This window comes from Poecilia mexicana, unplaced genomic scaffold (assembly GCF_051168715.1).
Source record: "Poecilia mexicana isolate PSO_F unplaced genomic scaffold, ASM5116871v1 scaffold_5, whole genome shotgun sequence".
Lineage (NCBI taxonomy): Eukaryota > Metazoa > Chordata > Actinopteri > Cyprinodontiformes > Poeciliidae > Poecilia > Poecilia mexicana.
The window spans coordinates 25,621,884-25,638,905 of NW_028263374.1; the positions used below are offsets into that span (position 1 = coordinate 25,621,884).

The following is a 17,022-nucleotide window of genomic DNA, read 5'->3' on the forward strand; positions in this document are numbered from 1 at the left end:
TATTAAATATAAACATTTAAATTTACTTTTTATAAATATTTTATATTTTATCTTACACCAAATGAAACACCACAAAAAAACCCATAAACAATTATCTCCCCACACTTTTCAATGGCCTCTCCCGAACCTATAAATGGTGTCTGGACCCCCGGGGTTGTATTTGTCCAAACACCCTGGAGCGGACACAGAAAAGACAGGTGAGTCACTCATTATCAGCACTCCACACCTAACAGATATTGCACAAACATTTGCTCAGTTTTACCCACCAGTAGCTCCTTGCTCTGAGTAACAATTATCCTCCCTCCACAGGCAACCACCTCACTTTCCAATGAGGAGCAGCTGTGCAGAGCCCAGAACAAAAGGCTACATGCTAATTACTAAAATATTCAATAAATACAATTAAAACTTCTCGTGTGCAAATTGTTGTTTATGTGCAAATCTCTGCTTAAAGTGCAATGCTAAATAAAGTGCTTGTTAATAAAGTGCAAAAAGTGTTTTTAAAGTGCTAAACAGTGACTTAAATACAAATAGACCCAGTAATGAAGCTCTCTTCATTACAAGAATAAAGGGATAACAAAGCCAGAATAGAACAGAACATTTTTTTTTGCGGTTTTGTCTCCATTTTGCAGTTTATGATTTAATTCACTCTCACAATTTTATTATTTTTTTTTAATGTTCAGTTCTGATTTCAATTTTTAATGTGTGGCTCTTTGCAGGCTCAGCAGAGTAACCTGGTGCAGGTGGCCAGGAGTCTGAGTCGGGCCGTTCCCCTGTCCCCACAGCTCATCTTCACCCCAGCTGCTACAGTAACGGCTGTTCAGTCTGAGAGCGCCACACAAGCCTCCTCACAGGTAGACTGACTTTACTGGATTATAATAAATAACATTCCAGTCAGTTGACATCATATTTGTTAATCTATTTATTAAAGGAAGTTAACACTTTTCCACTTTTAACAGAATAATGTTTGGAATATAAAATCATATTATTTAAACTGCTTTAAAAAGTGACTGAATATCTGTTTGCTATGCCATCCTCCAGACATAATTTGTAGTTTATGTCTTTGTCTTAAGAACCAGGTTCAGAACTTGGCTATTCGTGGCCAGCAGGGGGCGACCACGTCCTCCTCTCAGACTCAGACCCTTCCGCTGAGCTTGAAGCAGAGTCCGGTACCCATCCAGCCTGCTTCACTCATCAAGAATCCCAGCCAAGGGACCCAGACCTCCTCGGGTGTGAAGTCCAGTTCGTCTGACAGCCCACCAGATGGAGCAAAGAAAGGAGATGGTCAAGCGGTCACAGAAGTTCGAGCTATAAATATGAGCCGCAGCATCACAGCTGTGAGTGCTCAGCCTCTTATTGCACCAGGTAAGTGGAGGTTCTCTTTAAAACCTAATATCAAAGACTATCAGAACTTTATTTTACCTTTCTTTTATTATGGGACATTATTTGCCATTTATCTTTAAAAGCACTTAATTTGTCACTGGAATTTCTTCTTTTTATTTGCAGACATATACATTAAAATGTTAAATTGCCTACCAGCTGCTTCCTGCCACCTTTTTGTAATTGCTGCTCGTTTCAAGCCTAAAATAAACCTGAGATTCCAAGCAGCTGTCGGATTCACACGAGAAATGCAATGTTGCGATTGCATTAAGATTGTGTAAGAAAGTATCAAGACTTTTTTTGTTTCCACTGTTTTCTTAGATTGTGACAAGTCTGGGCTCGCACCAGAAATCCATTCACTCGCTAAAAGAGCAAACAAGGCATGTTATAGATGTTGTTTTGGTTTGTTAAGAAAAGTCTGGCTGGAACACATAAAAGCATCCAAACGTTTATTAGCAGTGATATATATTTTTTCTTACGATGCTAATTACATCAAATGAAGTCATGCTTTTCAGATTCATTTTCTCATCCAAGAGGGTTTTATTTAGATAATAAAGTTAATTGTGTCATTTGTGCACAAGTGACCAAATCTTATGTACGAGTTGAACTGTAATGCAGACTAAATGCTGCGTTAATGCACAGTATTGTTGCCGTCTGCCTCAAACGCTCAAACGTGTGCGCATGTTTTCTTTTTTTGGATTCTGACGAGAGTGGGAGTCGGATTATCCGAGCGTGTCAGTGCACAACTGTGCGTTGCTTTGTTTCAGTAATGGATTCACGCAAAATGAAAGGGAGGATGGAAGCTGGAAATCTGGCTGCGTGCTGTCTGGTAAAAGAAATGAACTTGGGTTGCCATGGCAGCAGGCCACAAGGGACAGGTGTGCACATGAGATGCTGGGGAGTTAATACGGTGAACAGGAGCAGCGGCAAAGCACTTCTATTCGTATAGCACATTTTCAGCAACAAGGCAATTCAACGTGTTTTGGATGATTAGAAGGAAAATAACAAAACAAATGAGGGAAAATGATGAAAAACAGATGAGAGTTCATGATGTTCCAGGGGTTATTGATCAACGGCAGCTCTAAACAGGTGGGGTTTTAGCCTCGATTTCAGCCGTTTTATGGAAGTTTGTTCCAGATTTGTGGTGTATAGAAACTGAATGCTGCTTCTCTGAGTTTAGTTCTGGTTCTGGGGATGCAAAGTAGACTTGAACCAGAAGGGCTGAGTGGCCTGGATGGTTGACAAAACAACAGATCATATTGAGGCTCTCCCACACTTTATCCAAAGCATCGAAATTGGCTCCCATTGACGTAGTTGTATAACAAAAAAAATATTCCATCATCCGCTGTCCCTTCTCGACACCAAGCTTTGGTCGAACTCTTTTCCACAGAGTACTGTGTTGTATGATTGGTCAGACGTTTTTGGACGTATTTTATGCAGAAGTACACTCGGACAGCAATGTTAACATTTCGCTTCAACTATGTAGTTTTTGTATCCACAGGCAAAACATGAATACTTATTAGGAGCATTTGTCAAACACGGTGAAGAATTGCGTACATTTGTACGATTCGTCACAAAATACTAACAAAGACTGTCAAATTGCTAAAAAAAAAAATCATCATGGATTGAAAATACGAAGTGGTTGTGCACTTTTGCAGAAAGGTACGGCCTTCTAATGAAGTTTGGGAGAGCCTTTAGAAAACCGGGTAGAACGACATTGGAGTTTCTCCATTGAACTGTTATGATCAATGGAGGAGATGGTTTGAACTTCTCCCTTCTCTCTCTGCTCTTTGGTCTTGCTCCGCTTCCATGAAACATCCTTTTCAACTCCTATGGGATTTGTCATAGTTCAGGCATTGTTTAAGCTTTTCAGACGCTAATCTGTTGCTCCACGTTGTAAATAAAAAACTTTGTTTCCACGGTTATGCATCATAACATCTGTTTTAAAAAAAAGTGAGCGCAAAATGCAAAAATCCTTCCATTTGCATAGCATCCAAAACCAGAGGAAATGACTGTCCAAAAACAGCAATGCTTCAACCAAAATAATTAGATTACACATGGATTGTACTAGACAAGGAAAAAACACTGGAAAATACTCCATCATCACATCTTTAGGAATTGCACACCAGTAGCCTTTTTAGAGTGACTCAGTTTCTTGTTATACATCTTCTTTTTCTGTTTTCTGTTTTTTTTTCCCCCGACTTTAACATGATTTCAGAGTCCTCTACACTAAGCCATCATATTGCATTGCCTGCTGTTGCTGTGTTGTAGTTGTAGGTTGCAGTGTGTTTGATGACAGTAAGCTGATGTGGCAGCCAATGAGAATGTGGAAACTCCGGGATTTTCCAGAGCTGCAGATACTGAATGGAATGTATACTGTTCTCAGTTTCCGGACATTGCACAACAGCCGTACAACTGTTATTCACAGTTGTACAGCTATTAAAATATTCCTTTTGGGGGAGTTGGACTCACTGCTGCATAAAACGGATTGCATGATTTGCATGTGTGTGTGGGCGTTTGAAGGGAGCGGCATCATTGTAGACATTAATCCAAAATATTCGAGGAGAGATGGTTTTTACATCAGTTTTTGCTTCTCTTCTGAGACTTCTCATTAAAGGTTTGACAGAGTTGTCAGAATATATTGAGAGAGCAGATTGAATCTGGCAGGTACCGATTCAGAAATCCTCCTACTTTACTCATACAGTGCCTGGGAATCTCGTGACGAAGCGAGCGTCTTTGATTCCAGAACAGTTCTTGCAGGCGCTCTTTATTTGGAGAAAAAATAATCAATGTCCAGTGGCAGGGTATTGTTTTGACGTGTGTGAACCACATTAAGGAAACGACCCACAAAGCAAATGGACTGTTGGCAGGCATAGAGTCCAAAATGATGGAGCAGACGCAGATGGATCTGACTAATAGTCTTTTTTGCAGCCCTGTTGGACCCTATATGATCCTATATCATGCTTTGAACGTCTCACATGTTTAATACATCATCAAACACTGAAGTGAAGTTTGGCACAACTACAAACTTGCCAATAAGTTGTCTTCCACCTAAACTGACGGGTTGGCAAGGACAGTGTGAATCATTAAAAAAGCTAAGCCTCTTGGAAAATTATTATCTTGCACTTCATAGCTTTGGCCTAAGTGTGAGAGTTGGAAGAAGGGAGACATAAGAAGTCCTATTTCCTTTGGCTGAACTGGGCCAAATTCAACTATTTGGCTCACATACAAAAGACGAAGTTGGTTAGCACTGATTGGAAGATGGATAGTGTTAAATATAGGACAACCCTGATGGAAAACCCGTTAGCAGCTGCAAAAGACTTTAAACTGGTGCAGAAAGCATTACTTTGGGGTGATTTAGATCAAAGCAAATGTGTGTTAAAATGATCCAGTCAAAGTCCAGACGTGTTTACAAATGAAAATCCATGGTAAAACTTTAAATTTAGAGATTAGACACTGTCAAACAAATCTAATCAATCTTATAAGCTTGAGGTTTTTTGGCAAAGAAGAAAAAAAACAGACTTTACTCTCTAAATGTGCAAAGCTGGTAGAGACATAACCCAAAAGATTTTGAGCTGTAATGACAGAGAGGTGGGGTTTTGCGCAATCACTCTCAGGGGACGTCTACATATGAACACCACATTTTTCAGACTTTCATTTGTAAAAAGTAAAAAAAAAGAAGAAAATAAAAGGCAGTTCATTTCACTACACAGTTATGCACTTCTTTGCATTAAAAAATAAAACATTAATGAAGTAGAATGAATGTTTTTGTTGTCTCTAAATGTTGAATGTGTAATGCTCTGTAGCTCAACAACTTTTCACCAGTTTGTTTTTAGTTTGCTGCATAGAAGCAGCATTAAAATTTATAAAATATTTTATTAAAATTTATAAAAACTAAATAACCTACATCATTATCACTGTATTTTTACATCTAAATAAAAAAAATTCCCAAATAAGGCCTATTTTTATAACTAATCTTGGATCCCTTTAAGATGATATACACTTTTTTACAGACATATGTTAAATCACATTACTGTCTAAATGATTATTTGTACTGATAACAATATATTTTTTTTCCAATAGACAGAAATGCCTTTGTTGTTGGTATTCTATGGCCTGGCGGATGTTCATTATGCCCTACATTGCTTTCGATTTTAAGTTACCATCTATTTATTTGCAGCGCAGTTGTTTGTATCCATCCATGCTAAGCTCACAGTCATATTCCTCTAATTCATTCTAAATATTCACTTAAGGTTCTCCATGTTCGCCACAGCTGCCTCCATCTCCTGTCAGCGGGTTCCCCCGTCTCACCATGTGAGAAAGAAAACATTTTCCAGCCCATTGTATCGTATTAAAACCCCTATAGACATGCCAACTCTGTTGGATAGGACAAGAAAAAAAAACATCTATATTTTCCACAGCAGGATACAGACTGCGGTTAATGCCTCACAGGGGAACTTTGAAACCAGATGGAGCCGATTCCACACAAAGCATCGTGAAAAGAACAGAGAGAGGAGGGTGGCACGAGGGGGATCTGGGACAATCACTGATTAACTTGGCAATTTTCCACTCTCAGATTTATTGTGAAGGTTTATCAACATGATGCGGCACACCTCCATGTTCACACAGGTTGTACAGCAGGAGCGACCAAGCAGCACTTTGGAATAGTAAGTCATTCCTTGATTGGGTTTAGTAGTAGCACCATGGTTATTAGGTTTAATGTTTCCTGGGGGATTTGCTGGAGATCAAAGTGGAGGGAGAGAAGTTGGGGCCTACAGACTCTATAAAAGTGTCACGGACAGTCGGCTCAGCGGGTTTCTTCCTGAGGTCTTTCTAATATTAGAGCAGCCCGAGGCTACTTCCGCAGAACACCATCCCATTTTCACATGTTGCCACAATACAAGATTGATGTGCTGTGTCTGTGGCTTCAGGGCAAGTTATGATCTCAGGATGTCTCTTCACCTACAATGCACAGACAGGTGCTGACAGGCCGTTTTGAGACAATTTGTGGGTAATGGTCAGGTCAAAACCCAACATTGGATTTGTCGGTGGACCTTTCAACATGCTCCTATTATTACATCTTGTCAACAGGGGGGCACGCAGGTGAAGGCAGCACTACGAAATGAGATCGTTTGTACAAACCTCTATATTTTTCACTGTCTGAGCCTGAGGCAAAGTGCTGCAATTCACTTTCTGCTTCCTCCTCACATTTTCTCAACTGTAATTACTTTGCAACTCATCAAAGGTAGTGGATAATGCCCTGTAGATAAAGGGAGAAAGGGTAAGGTGTCTTTGTTTACAAGCTTTAAACCCATTTTTATAAGTAAAACCAACTATTCTTTATATAAATTTGAAAGAAAAGGATCTATGGAAGAAATTGTAATAAGTTGGTGAAGCCGTTTTCCTTTAAATTGCTACAAGCTTAAGTGCTTAATGTTTGGGACAGAACAGAGGTGCCTTAAGGAGCTGCTGTTCTTTTTCCAGCGTACACCCAGATCCAACCTCATTCGCTGGTTCAGCAGCACAAACAGCAGCAGCAGTTTGTGGTCCAACAGAGCCAAGGTTCCCAAAGGACGACGGGCCAGCTGCTGCAGACTGCCTCCATTCAGCCGTCACAGCACCCCGTGCCTGTTCTACCCAAACCTGCGCCTCACCAGCCCTCCGCTCCCAGCCAGCAGGCCACCATCTTCCACTCCACCCTCAGCTCCCACGCTCTTCACTCTCCACTCAACCAAGCCAAAGCCCAGCCAGTCCAACTCACTGCCATCAACCTGCAAATACAGCCAGCGGTATGTAATTTGCGGATCTACTACTAATTACTCACTATATTCCTTTTCTGCCGCATGTGAAAGAATGAGAGATTAATTTATGTACTATTTTGTTTTATTGTACAATTTTGGCAAAACTCAAATTACACCCTCTACCAGTTCAAAGGTTTGAAATTATCTGAATATAATTAAATTAATCGGATCTTAATCTGGAACAGACAGATGTGTAGCAACTCAGCAACTCAGTGACACACTTGAAGTTCATCATCAATGAACTTCAAGAAGCAATCATTGCTGTCCATCAATCTGGGAAGGATTAAGGAAATATCCAAATAACATGGAATCTGTTGTTGGATTAAAACAATTTTAAACCTAGAATAAACCAGATCATCTTCATTACATTCTGGTTCTAAACCTTGAGACTAAAAGAAAATATACTTTATTTTTGCATTGAGTTTTACAGTGATACTTTTCATCTGGAAAGATTTTTTTTTCTAAAATGTGTTGGCTGAAAAGTTCTAACAAGAGAAACAAAAGCTGTTGTTGCTGCATCTCACAGATTCTGCATTTCTCATTCAAGACAGATGTTTTGGAGGTAAAAGTCACTGAAATCTTCTGGGTCATCAGATTCTTGTTGTAATATTCTCCTTGTGGATTTTCGCTCTCTAAGATTATCCCTGAATCTTTTAGTTTCTGTTCTCACATTTGCACTCATTTTTATTGTTCTTTCTGCCTATTTTAGACCTCACGACCTGTCCAGGACAGTAAAGATAAGCCAACCTCATTAGTAGTGAGGGAGACAAGTCAAACTCCGTCCACTCAACAACAACAACAACAGCAGCAGCAGCAGCAGCAACGACCTGCGTCTTCTCCATCACAGCCCTTCAAGCCTGGAGAACAGCCCAAAGTTAACGCTGCGACCCCACCTGTCCCTGCACAAGGTAAAAGCTCAGCAGAATTCACTACGATGGCTAAAACCTTTCCCCAGTAAGCTGCTGCTTGTCTTTTAAAAGGTTTTACTTCCATTCACACATCCCAAAATGCTTCTTTTAATTTTGGAAATCAACTTTTATGATTGTACAACCTTTTAAGACGACTTTCTGTCATTTTTCTCCTTGGCTTCTTCGCTAGCACCCTTGTGTGTGTACCAATGCCAAGCCATGCTAAAAATGGAAAGCATAGCACAGAACTGTTTTTAACTAATGAAGAGTTGCACAATATATCATCCAGTTAAACATATTACAAAATATTGTTTGGAGTGCAATATTTGTTGTTGTTTTTTTCAGATGTCATGAATGCACACTTTGCATGCAAAGTTATTCACCCAGTTGGAGGGAGCCTCATTCCAGCTAGATGTTCATACTTGACAAAGATGATGCAAAGATGGTGAAACCAGTGCTAGCAGCAGTATTGCAGTATTATTGACAATCCAGTTTGCCATACTTGATAGAATATGTTCTTTGTAAAATTGCTGGTCATTGTGGCAGCATGTTGGAGTGGCTTTGTTTGTTCTAGTTTCTTTTTTTGTTGTTCACTTTTGGTCATAATTTTATTCAGGTTGAGAGGATGCATGTTTGGAAAGTTGAGCTGAGAGGAGTTTTACTCTTATCTTTTTACTTTCGGATAATTGTTATGATGCATAACTGTGGCAAGAAAGAGTTGCTTTTAAAACTAGGAGCAGTTAATTAGCATCTCAAAAGCTCAAATAATACCTGAACTTTGACCCCAAATCCCAAAAAAGTTGAAAAAGAGCCTTTCTGAATCCAGAGCTGCACCAAAGAACAGAGAGAAGAAGAGGAAGTTGAAATCATCTCTTGTATTGATTATAATGAGCAAGGATCATATTCCCTCCTCCATCATCTTTCTCTGCCCTGCTTTCCAACAATAGATGGTTTCCATAGTGTTTCTCAAAAACTGATGGAGTCATCCAGGACAGGATGTCTCTGCCACCCAGAAATTGAGTTGTTAGCATGTCATGAGACTGTCCTACAGCAATGATCTTCAGTCAGAGGCCTGTTCAATTTTATTGTAAGTCTGACTGCTACTGCATAGCTTTCCTGCCCACAGCATCACCATCCACAACAAATCCATGAAGACACTTGGATAAGAGTTGCTAGTCTCATTTAATTTCCCTTTGGGTTAAACAGATTCTTTTAATTGAATTTTGAATCTATTTGAAAAAGAGATTGGTGTTCTTTGTGATTGCAGCTTGAATTAACATCATACTGAAAATCCACTGAAATAAAGATCTTAAATGTGCTTCCAAATATTTTCAGTTGTCAGTATGATGTTTTATTTTATTAATTTTTAATGAGTTAAGTTACTGAAGCTTGATCTAAAACATAGTTAGAGTTCATTATTAAATATATTTAAAATTACTTGGATTTGTCAGTGATTCAGCACTCAAGCAGTGACATTTTTTCATCAGGGAAATGTATCCTTCACTCCTTCTCAAGAAGTGAAGACAATGGTGTTATTTAGTGGGGTGGGGAGTTTGGAGCAGGGGGCTCATAAACTTTAAAGCCCTATTTACGGCCCTGCTCACTGGAGACTCGGAGTCGAAAAAAATATTTTCAGTTGTTTAGTCTGGAAGTGAAGGCTGTTTGCTCGGTGCTTCCCGGTGGAAAAGTGTTGATCTCTGCAGCTTGAGCTGGAGGAGCTGTGGGAGGAAACGGCGGAGGCGGGTCCTGCTTTCAGACTTTTCATTAGCGGGGTGTGAAGAAGCGCCGCTGCAGCTTTAAGTCGCTCTCGGTCTGTGCAGCTGCCCCGTGTGTTGCTCTGAGTCGGATCATTAGAACAACAAAACACACAACACGGCACATGTTTTCCGTCTGAACAGCGCGGAAGTTGCGCGGTAAGAAAGCTCTCATTCAGCGCGGGTGACTGTAGGGTGACGGGATCTTGATGTTTACTTTCGCTTGTGTGGCTTTTTTATCCGATAAACAGCTTTTATCAGCACGACTCAAATGGTTGGATGGAGATAGCTGCGTGCTTATTGTTCATTGAATTGTTAAACATGGTAAAAGTTCACTTTTGACCGCCGGAAGCGATGTTTTAATGAGCAAGCAGGTGGATCTGACGGTCATGCTAATACACAATGCAATGCCGATGCTTGTTTGTAAAGTCAGTAACAACAAGATGACGTCATTCACATTAATATCAGATTATCCTGCGGTTTAAACAAATCTGAAGGTTTTACCTCCGTAAGCAAGAGCACTTATTTCGATCATATCCGGAATTGTATTAAATTGCTTAATGAAAACTTATAAACATCCGTGATCTTTATTAAAGGAGAAAACTTAAACTTTTAAGAAATATTACAGTGCAAGTCTTCTAGGGAATATATTTGGTACTTATGCTCAATAATTGATTTAATGCTGAGATATAATTGATATATAAGCTATATAACAACTTTCATTCCTAGATGACATATCAAATGTGTTTCAGTGGTATCATACCAAACCCACTTATATGTGCTCTGGTGCTTTTTAACATTTCTGAAACCATTCTGACATTTTTTTTAATCCCCAAGTCTCTAATCCAATTTAAAACACAAACATTTCTCTGCTGTTTCACTTAAAACATGAAATGTGTCCTTTTCCCGGTCAGGAGGGGGCTCAGCCAAGAGGCCAGTTACAACACCTGGGACCCCACCTCCGGCCATGACCTCTGGAAATGAGAGCGAGGCGCCCACTGTGACGGGCAGCACGCCGCAAAATGGAGAGAACAAACCGCCGCAGGCCATAGTCAAGCCCCAGGTTCTCACGCATGTCATCGAAGGCTTCGTCATCCAGGAGGGAGCCGAGCCGTTCCCTGTGTGTGTAAGTGCCCCCGACCTCAGATTTACTGGCAGAGAAACACGGTAAACAACCAAGAGCCGGCACGTTCTCCAGTGTACATGCCTGCAGGGAGCTGTCAGCAGGCGAACACAAACCCTCTGTTGGTGCTTGTAGTGACAGCTCACAGTGGCGGCTTGGATCAGTCTTTAATTAAAGGGAGATGAGGGCCTGTGTTGGTGGCAGAATACAGATGGATGGAGGTGTACAAGCTTAACTGCCTGCACTGTTTACTTCCTACTAAGATTTTAAAAAAATCGCCCCTAATCTGTCACATGTACTTTAAAGTTTATGCTTTGTCTTTAGATTTGTCAAATATCTCTGTATGTGTAACATTATTGCATAGTGAACATTTTTTTTTAATTTAAAAAGTGTAAATTCTATTGGACAATGATTCAAAGTCTTTACATTGTCTGCCTCCTTCTGGACAGTGAGTGTAAATGCCTCTGTCAATATATTTTTGACCCACGTGTGCTAAAATGCTAAAAATAACTTATTAAAACAAAAATGTTAAAATATTGAAACTCTCAGCTTGTACATTGATAGAAATAAACTGTACATGCTGCTTTGAGCATCAGGATGAAAGTCACTGCATGATCTGCTTTAACTTTGTTGATAAGACAACAGGTGAATTTTAATAAGTTGGAATATAATTGAAAAGTTATTTTATTTTAGTACTTTGATTAAAAAACTGAAGTTAGAACATATGCTTTCTAGTGTTATTTTTCATGCATTTATGTATGTTCATTTTAGGTTATCAAACCCAGAATTCAGTTAATCAGAAAATAAGAAACTTGAATCAAACTGATTTGAAAAAGTGGTTTTAATCCAGATATATCAGCCAATTGCAAACAATCTGCAATACATAATATACACCATCAGCCAGTACTTTATTGATCGCATATACTGAATTGCACATGGTGGCTGCATCTAGTTCTATCTTAGTTCTGTTTTGCCGCTGTGCGGCTATATTTGTGCCCTTATTTTTTAACCTTTGGACGGTTGCTATGATGCATCACTGTGAGAAGAAGGCATTGTTTTTACAACTGGAACCAACTAATTAGCATATCAGAAGCTCTAAACCTGGACTATGAACAGGAGACTTTATGAATGCAGAGCAGGACCAGTTCAGAACATCTCTTCCATTGATTATGATGAGCAAAGATCATATCCCAAACTCTGACTGTATGGTTAAAAGGGCTGGGCAGCGAGACAGAGGCAACAGCAAATGACATGGATTAGCAGTGCTTACTAATAAGGGATTGCATCATCCACAACATGCCACTGTGGAATACCTGAAAACTGAGCTGTTGGCATGTCATGGCCATCATGAAGCCGTTATACAGCAACAGTCTTCAGTCAAACACTTATTCAGATCCAGTGCAACACTTGCTGCTCCTGGAGCCCTTTCCTGCCTGCAGCATCAATTTCCAAACTAACTCTTTATGATAATATTTCATTTTCCTTTTGGATCAATAAAGTATTTTTGAATTGAATTTGATTAATCATGACTCATTTTGCAATGGTAACTTCATAATACAGTGTGGCATAGAGGCAATCTGTGAGGAAGTCAAGTGTATCTCAGTTTCTCTTGACAGTACTCCATAGTTTCTGCTTGAAGTGTAAGGTCAGATGAGTTTTGTGGTCGACTAAGCATAGTGGTACCATTGTCAAATACTCAGCAGTCACCAGGTTTTACTGATCTCTGTTTCTGTGTTTCATTCCTGAAAAATGCACTTCTTCATGTTGCTCCGTTTTGTAAAGGTTTTAATTCTGACTCCAGGTGGAGCGTCTGCCAATTCTCATCGACAGCCCAAAGAAACTGGATCATCAGCTGTCCTCAGACCCCGACAGAACTCCCGTCAGCAATGCAGCGAACACTGACTCGGAGCCCGAGGACATGAACCAGCCAGGTGAGACCAAACAGATTAAAGCTGAACAGTTTGTCTACTTTTATTTGTGTTGGTTCATCCTGTTACAGCAGTGGATTATCCCACTCTCTGTTCCCACGTTTCCTGCGTACATCTTCAAGAAAGGCGTGAAATTTGTGAAATCAGGCTCACAATGGTGACAGTTCGGTTCACCTGCTGCTTGCTGCCGTGTCATAAATAGAACGAAGGCTCTTCTACCTGCCTGATTTCATGCATATGCATCTCCTCACCAACCCAATTACCCTGCATGTGGCTCCCAGCCAATCTGAAGCAACATGCCGAATAATACGACGTCCTCTCACCAGAGGATGTTGCATCCGATTTCATGTTTGCTCGTTACTCAGTTTTTTTTTTTTTTGTAAACAGTTTGTTGTAAACTCAAAAGGAATTCAAATATTAGGTAGTTGAACTCAAAAACTATACTTTTCAATATTATTTTGATGTTAGAATCCAGGCATCAATTTTTAAAGTGTAAATCTGTTAATTGACAACTGGTAGTTTTACTTATGCTGCATATTTCCGCACAGAAAAAGAAGAACCCAAGCTGACCTGCGAGTACTGTGGCTGGGTGGACTTTGCATACACTTTCAAGGGTTCAAAAAGGTTCTGCTCTGTGGTTTGTGCAAAGAGGTAAGTTAGCTAAATATTTGCTAAATCTTCATTGATGTATAAACTCTAAAAAATATTTTGACAGATATTTATGCATAGCATAAAATATGCAAAACATTTTTATTAACACTGTCTGACATAACATCTGAGAAAAAACTGGATTTTTTTTAAATTTCCATGAAATCTGATGGTGATGGTACAATAAGTGAACTGTCTCTTTAAATAAAATGAGAAATCTCCTGATGGTGTTGTCATGGCATCAAGGTTCTGATCAAACTTATATCAAGGCACAGCTGTAGATGTATTTTAAGGTACATCCGCTTACTTGTTTGACATTATGGAAAAATAACAATAAATCAAAGCATCAGTAAGTGAATTGTGACGCTCCAGAACATGCAAACCTGTAACCACAGTGGTTACTGGTTCTGGACTACATTATGAGGCTTTTCAGGGGCATAATATTGTTGCCATGACTTCAACCCACCATTCTGTGTTAGAGCCATGCAGTTCATTGTTGGGTATAAAGAATCTATGTACACAATGTAATAAAAACATGACTTAAAAGGGTTTCACCCTATTAGTAAAGGTCAGATGTGCATGAGTGTTTAAAAAAATTCTGATATTTGACAAATTGACATAAACTTGATGATCTTAGCTAACCTGAAACAAGAAAGGAAGGTTTAGTCAGACAGAGAAATGTATTTATTTTTTTCTTTTATGCAGTGTATGCCAACTATAAATCTATTCAGCTTTGTATTAGGACATATTTATTAAGTGGAGTCTCTTTTTGAACAGGTACAACGTGGGCTGCACAAAACGGGTTGGACTTTTCCGGCCAGAGAAGAACAAAACAACAAATCGCTGGCGTAAACGACCTCATGGCCGCTCTAGTATAGAAGCTAAGAAGCAGGTAAAAAGACTCATAAGTGCATTTTTCCCTCATAAAACCTTTAGAACTACTTCACAACATGCTTTATACCCTTTTACTTTTTGCACCTTTAATTTTATAAACTTTGGATGAACTGATTGTCTGCCTCTGTCTTAATGGGTCATTAACTGCTTTTTAATCTAAAGTGACCTTTGTTGGTGATCAGTCTGGGATTTTCTGGTCACTTCACATCTTATAAATAGAGAATAAAGAACTGAGTGGACCCAGAACCTCTGTGTATTACTGCTGAAATTCAGTGGGAATATCAAGCACAGTGTTTAGAACTTGCCTAAAATGTTTATTTGACAGAACTTATGCCTCATGTAGCTAGTCAAAGAACACCTAAATCTTTGAGGCAGTTATCAATCCAAGAATTTTTTAGCAGTTGTGCTATAGGTTTTACTCCTGCTTAGTTTAGTTTTCTCAGTGAACTACATCACTTGATGAATATTTTTCCTTCTCAGAAAATGTCTCCGCCACGACCACAGCAGACCCAGGGAGGCTCTATTTCCTCGCCACACGCCTCTCAACCCAGTCAGGAGGAGTCCAGCCCATGTTCAGACATGTCCAGCTACGAAGGGCCGCCGTCTCCCCTGTCGGCGGCCAGCTCTGGACCTCGCGCTCCTGCTCCAGCCTCGGCCCAAGTCCCCGTCCACCGGCAACCGAGCAGGACCTCAGAGCCAGAGGCCTGCACCGGGAGAGACGCCGCCTTACTCAACGAGCGCTTTTTACCCAACGACCCTGCCAAGTGGAACGTGGAAGAGGTTTACGAGTTCATCCGTTCTCTGCCAGGTTGGTAGTGCTAAAGCAGGGAGATTCATGAACTCCTGCGTCCTGGAATCGTGTTTTTAATGCGTTTCTCTGCTGCCCGGACAGGTTGTCAGGAGATCGCCGACGAGTTTCGCTCTCAGGAGATTGACGGACAGGCGTTGCTCCTGTTGAAGGAGGACCACCTGATGAGCACTATGAACATTAAGCTGGGACCTGCACTCAAAATCTTTGCACGCATTAACATGCTGAAAGACTCCTAACAGAAAATGTGTGCGAATTGAGCTCAAAGCACTAGCAGCACAGAGCACTGGTTGCACTGTGACACAGCCTTCTCAGCACTACTGGACTGCTCCATCCGCCAGCAGAAAAACTTTAAACATCCAGTTCTTATGTAATAACATGAGTTATTTCTCCATGTCTGTGCAGGTGTGAATACAGAAAGAAAGTACACATATCCACCACACTGGGTCATCCTGTGCTTCGTCTTTTTCTTTCTTTTTTTGAAAGATTTTGTGGATTATAGTCATGTTTTGCTTGTTCTCCCTCCCAAAAACATGCTTAGCACTTCTAATGTGCCATCAGGGAGCTAAAGAGTGTTGGTCAAAAAAACATTTATCAGCCTTACATTACCATCGTTTAGCTTCTCCTTTCTTTGCTAAATTATGATTTTGCTCCACCAGATTAAGTCTGAGAAAGAAACCCAGTTTACAAAAGAAACCTGAGCTGCGAGAGCGAGTTGTGCTTTGTCTGGATTTGCTCACACTGCAGCACAATCTGCACTCGTTTGAGGCATTGTGATGAGCACGAGTGATGTCTGAATTTATTATATTGTTGTTCATGTCTTTGTACAGTTTTGGTGGTGTGAGTGAAAGGAAGAGACGGCTGAGAGTCTGAGAACAGAAGATTGCAGTCAATAATTGGCGTTTTTATTCGGCAGTGGCTCCTTTCTGCCTTTCCTAACAATAAGACCCCCCACAGCTATCAACGAGCAAAGCTCGACTGAATGCAGAGAAAATGATTTAAGGAGCCTCTTTTGTGTCAGCTTTCTTTTCAGTCACTAGTTTTTTCTGTAGATTTAAACTACTTGCAAATTATCTACTTTTTCAGAATAATTAACTAAAATATTGCATTGATTTTCTGACTCAGGTTGAAAAGACACTAATTTATACAAGGAACAAAATGGGTTTGCTGCTCTCTCGACTCAACCCAACTTTTAGCGCTTATTTTATTTTTCTGACCTCTTTACACAATGTGGTGTGGTGCGCAATTGTTAAACAATGCAAGTTTGTCCATGTATAGCAGCTTATTTGAAGAAAAGTTTGGAACTGTTCTTTCTATAAGTTATCATTTTATTTTAAAAGAGAAATTTAATTCTGGTTAATATTTTGATATATGCAAATTTATAAAAATACCATTGGTGTTGGACTCCCTTCAGTTTGTCTATTTTTTTTAATAAAAAACTATTTGTTTGTGTGATAGAAAGTGAACTTTTTTAGATCATTCTTCGTCAAATGCCTGTATTTATGAAAACAGTTTGTTACACATTTTGCAGTTATAAATAATTTGCAGAAGATTTTTGTCTCTGTTTGCTTAATTTTTGTATGGTTTTGAATTAGTGCTGCAATGCGATTACTATTTGGTGCAAGTCAATATGATTAAAGTTTATTTATTTGAGCTATTTAATAAGTCAATATACACAAAGGGAGTATTTTTCAAGAGCTTTTTACTTCTCATTTTGGTATTGGTTAATGCTAATGAGCAGTATTCAATCTAAAGTAGATAAATTCAAATTGAAAAATGTG

General features: G+C 39.6%; 1 protein-coding gene across 1 annotated transcript in view; it reads left to right on the forward strand.

The window, feature by feature from the left end:
• phc2b (polyhomeotic homolog 2b (Drosophila)) overlaps window positions 1–16,793 on the forward strand; it is a 33,197-nt gene extending 16,404 nt beyond the window's left edge. The window contains exons 7-16 of the mRNA XM_088005797.1: window positions 717–851; window positions 1,071–1,362; window positions 6,862–7,166; window positions 7,888–8,086; window positions 10,755–10,966; window positions 12,765–12,894; window positions 13,440–13,542; window positions 14,317–14,431; window positions 14,914–15,241; window positions 15,326–16,793. Of these exons, the coding sequence (XP_087861923.1) occupies window positions 717–851; window positions 1,071–1,362; window positions 6,862–7,166; window positions 7,888–8,086; window positions 10,755–10,966; window positions 12,765–12,894; window positions 13,440–13,542; window positions 14,317–14,431; window positions 14,914–15,241; window positions 15,326–15,480 (1,974 nt within the window). The 3' untranslated portion in view covers window positions 15,481–16,793. The remainder of the gene's footprint in view (window positions 1–716; window positions 852–1,070; window positions 1,363–6,861; window positions 7,167–7,887; window positions 8,087–10,754; window positions 10,967–12,764; window positions 12,895–13,439; window positions 13,543–14,316; window positions 14,432–14,913; window positions 15,242–15,325) is intronic.
• The last annotated feature ends 229 nt before the right edge of the window (window positions 16,794–17,022 follow it).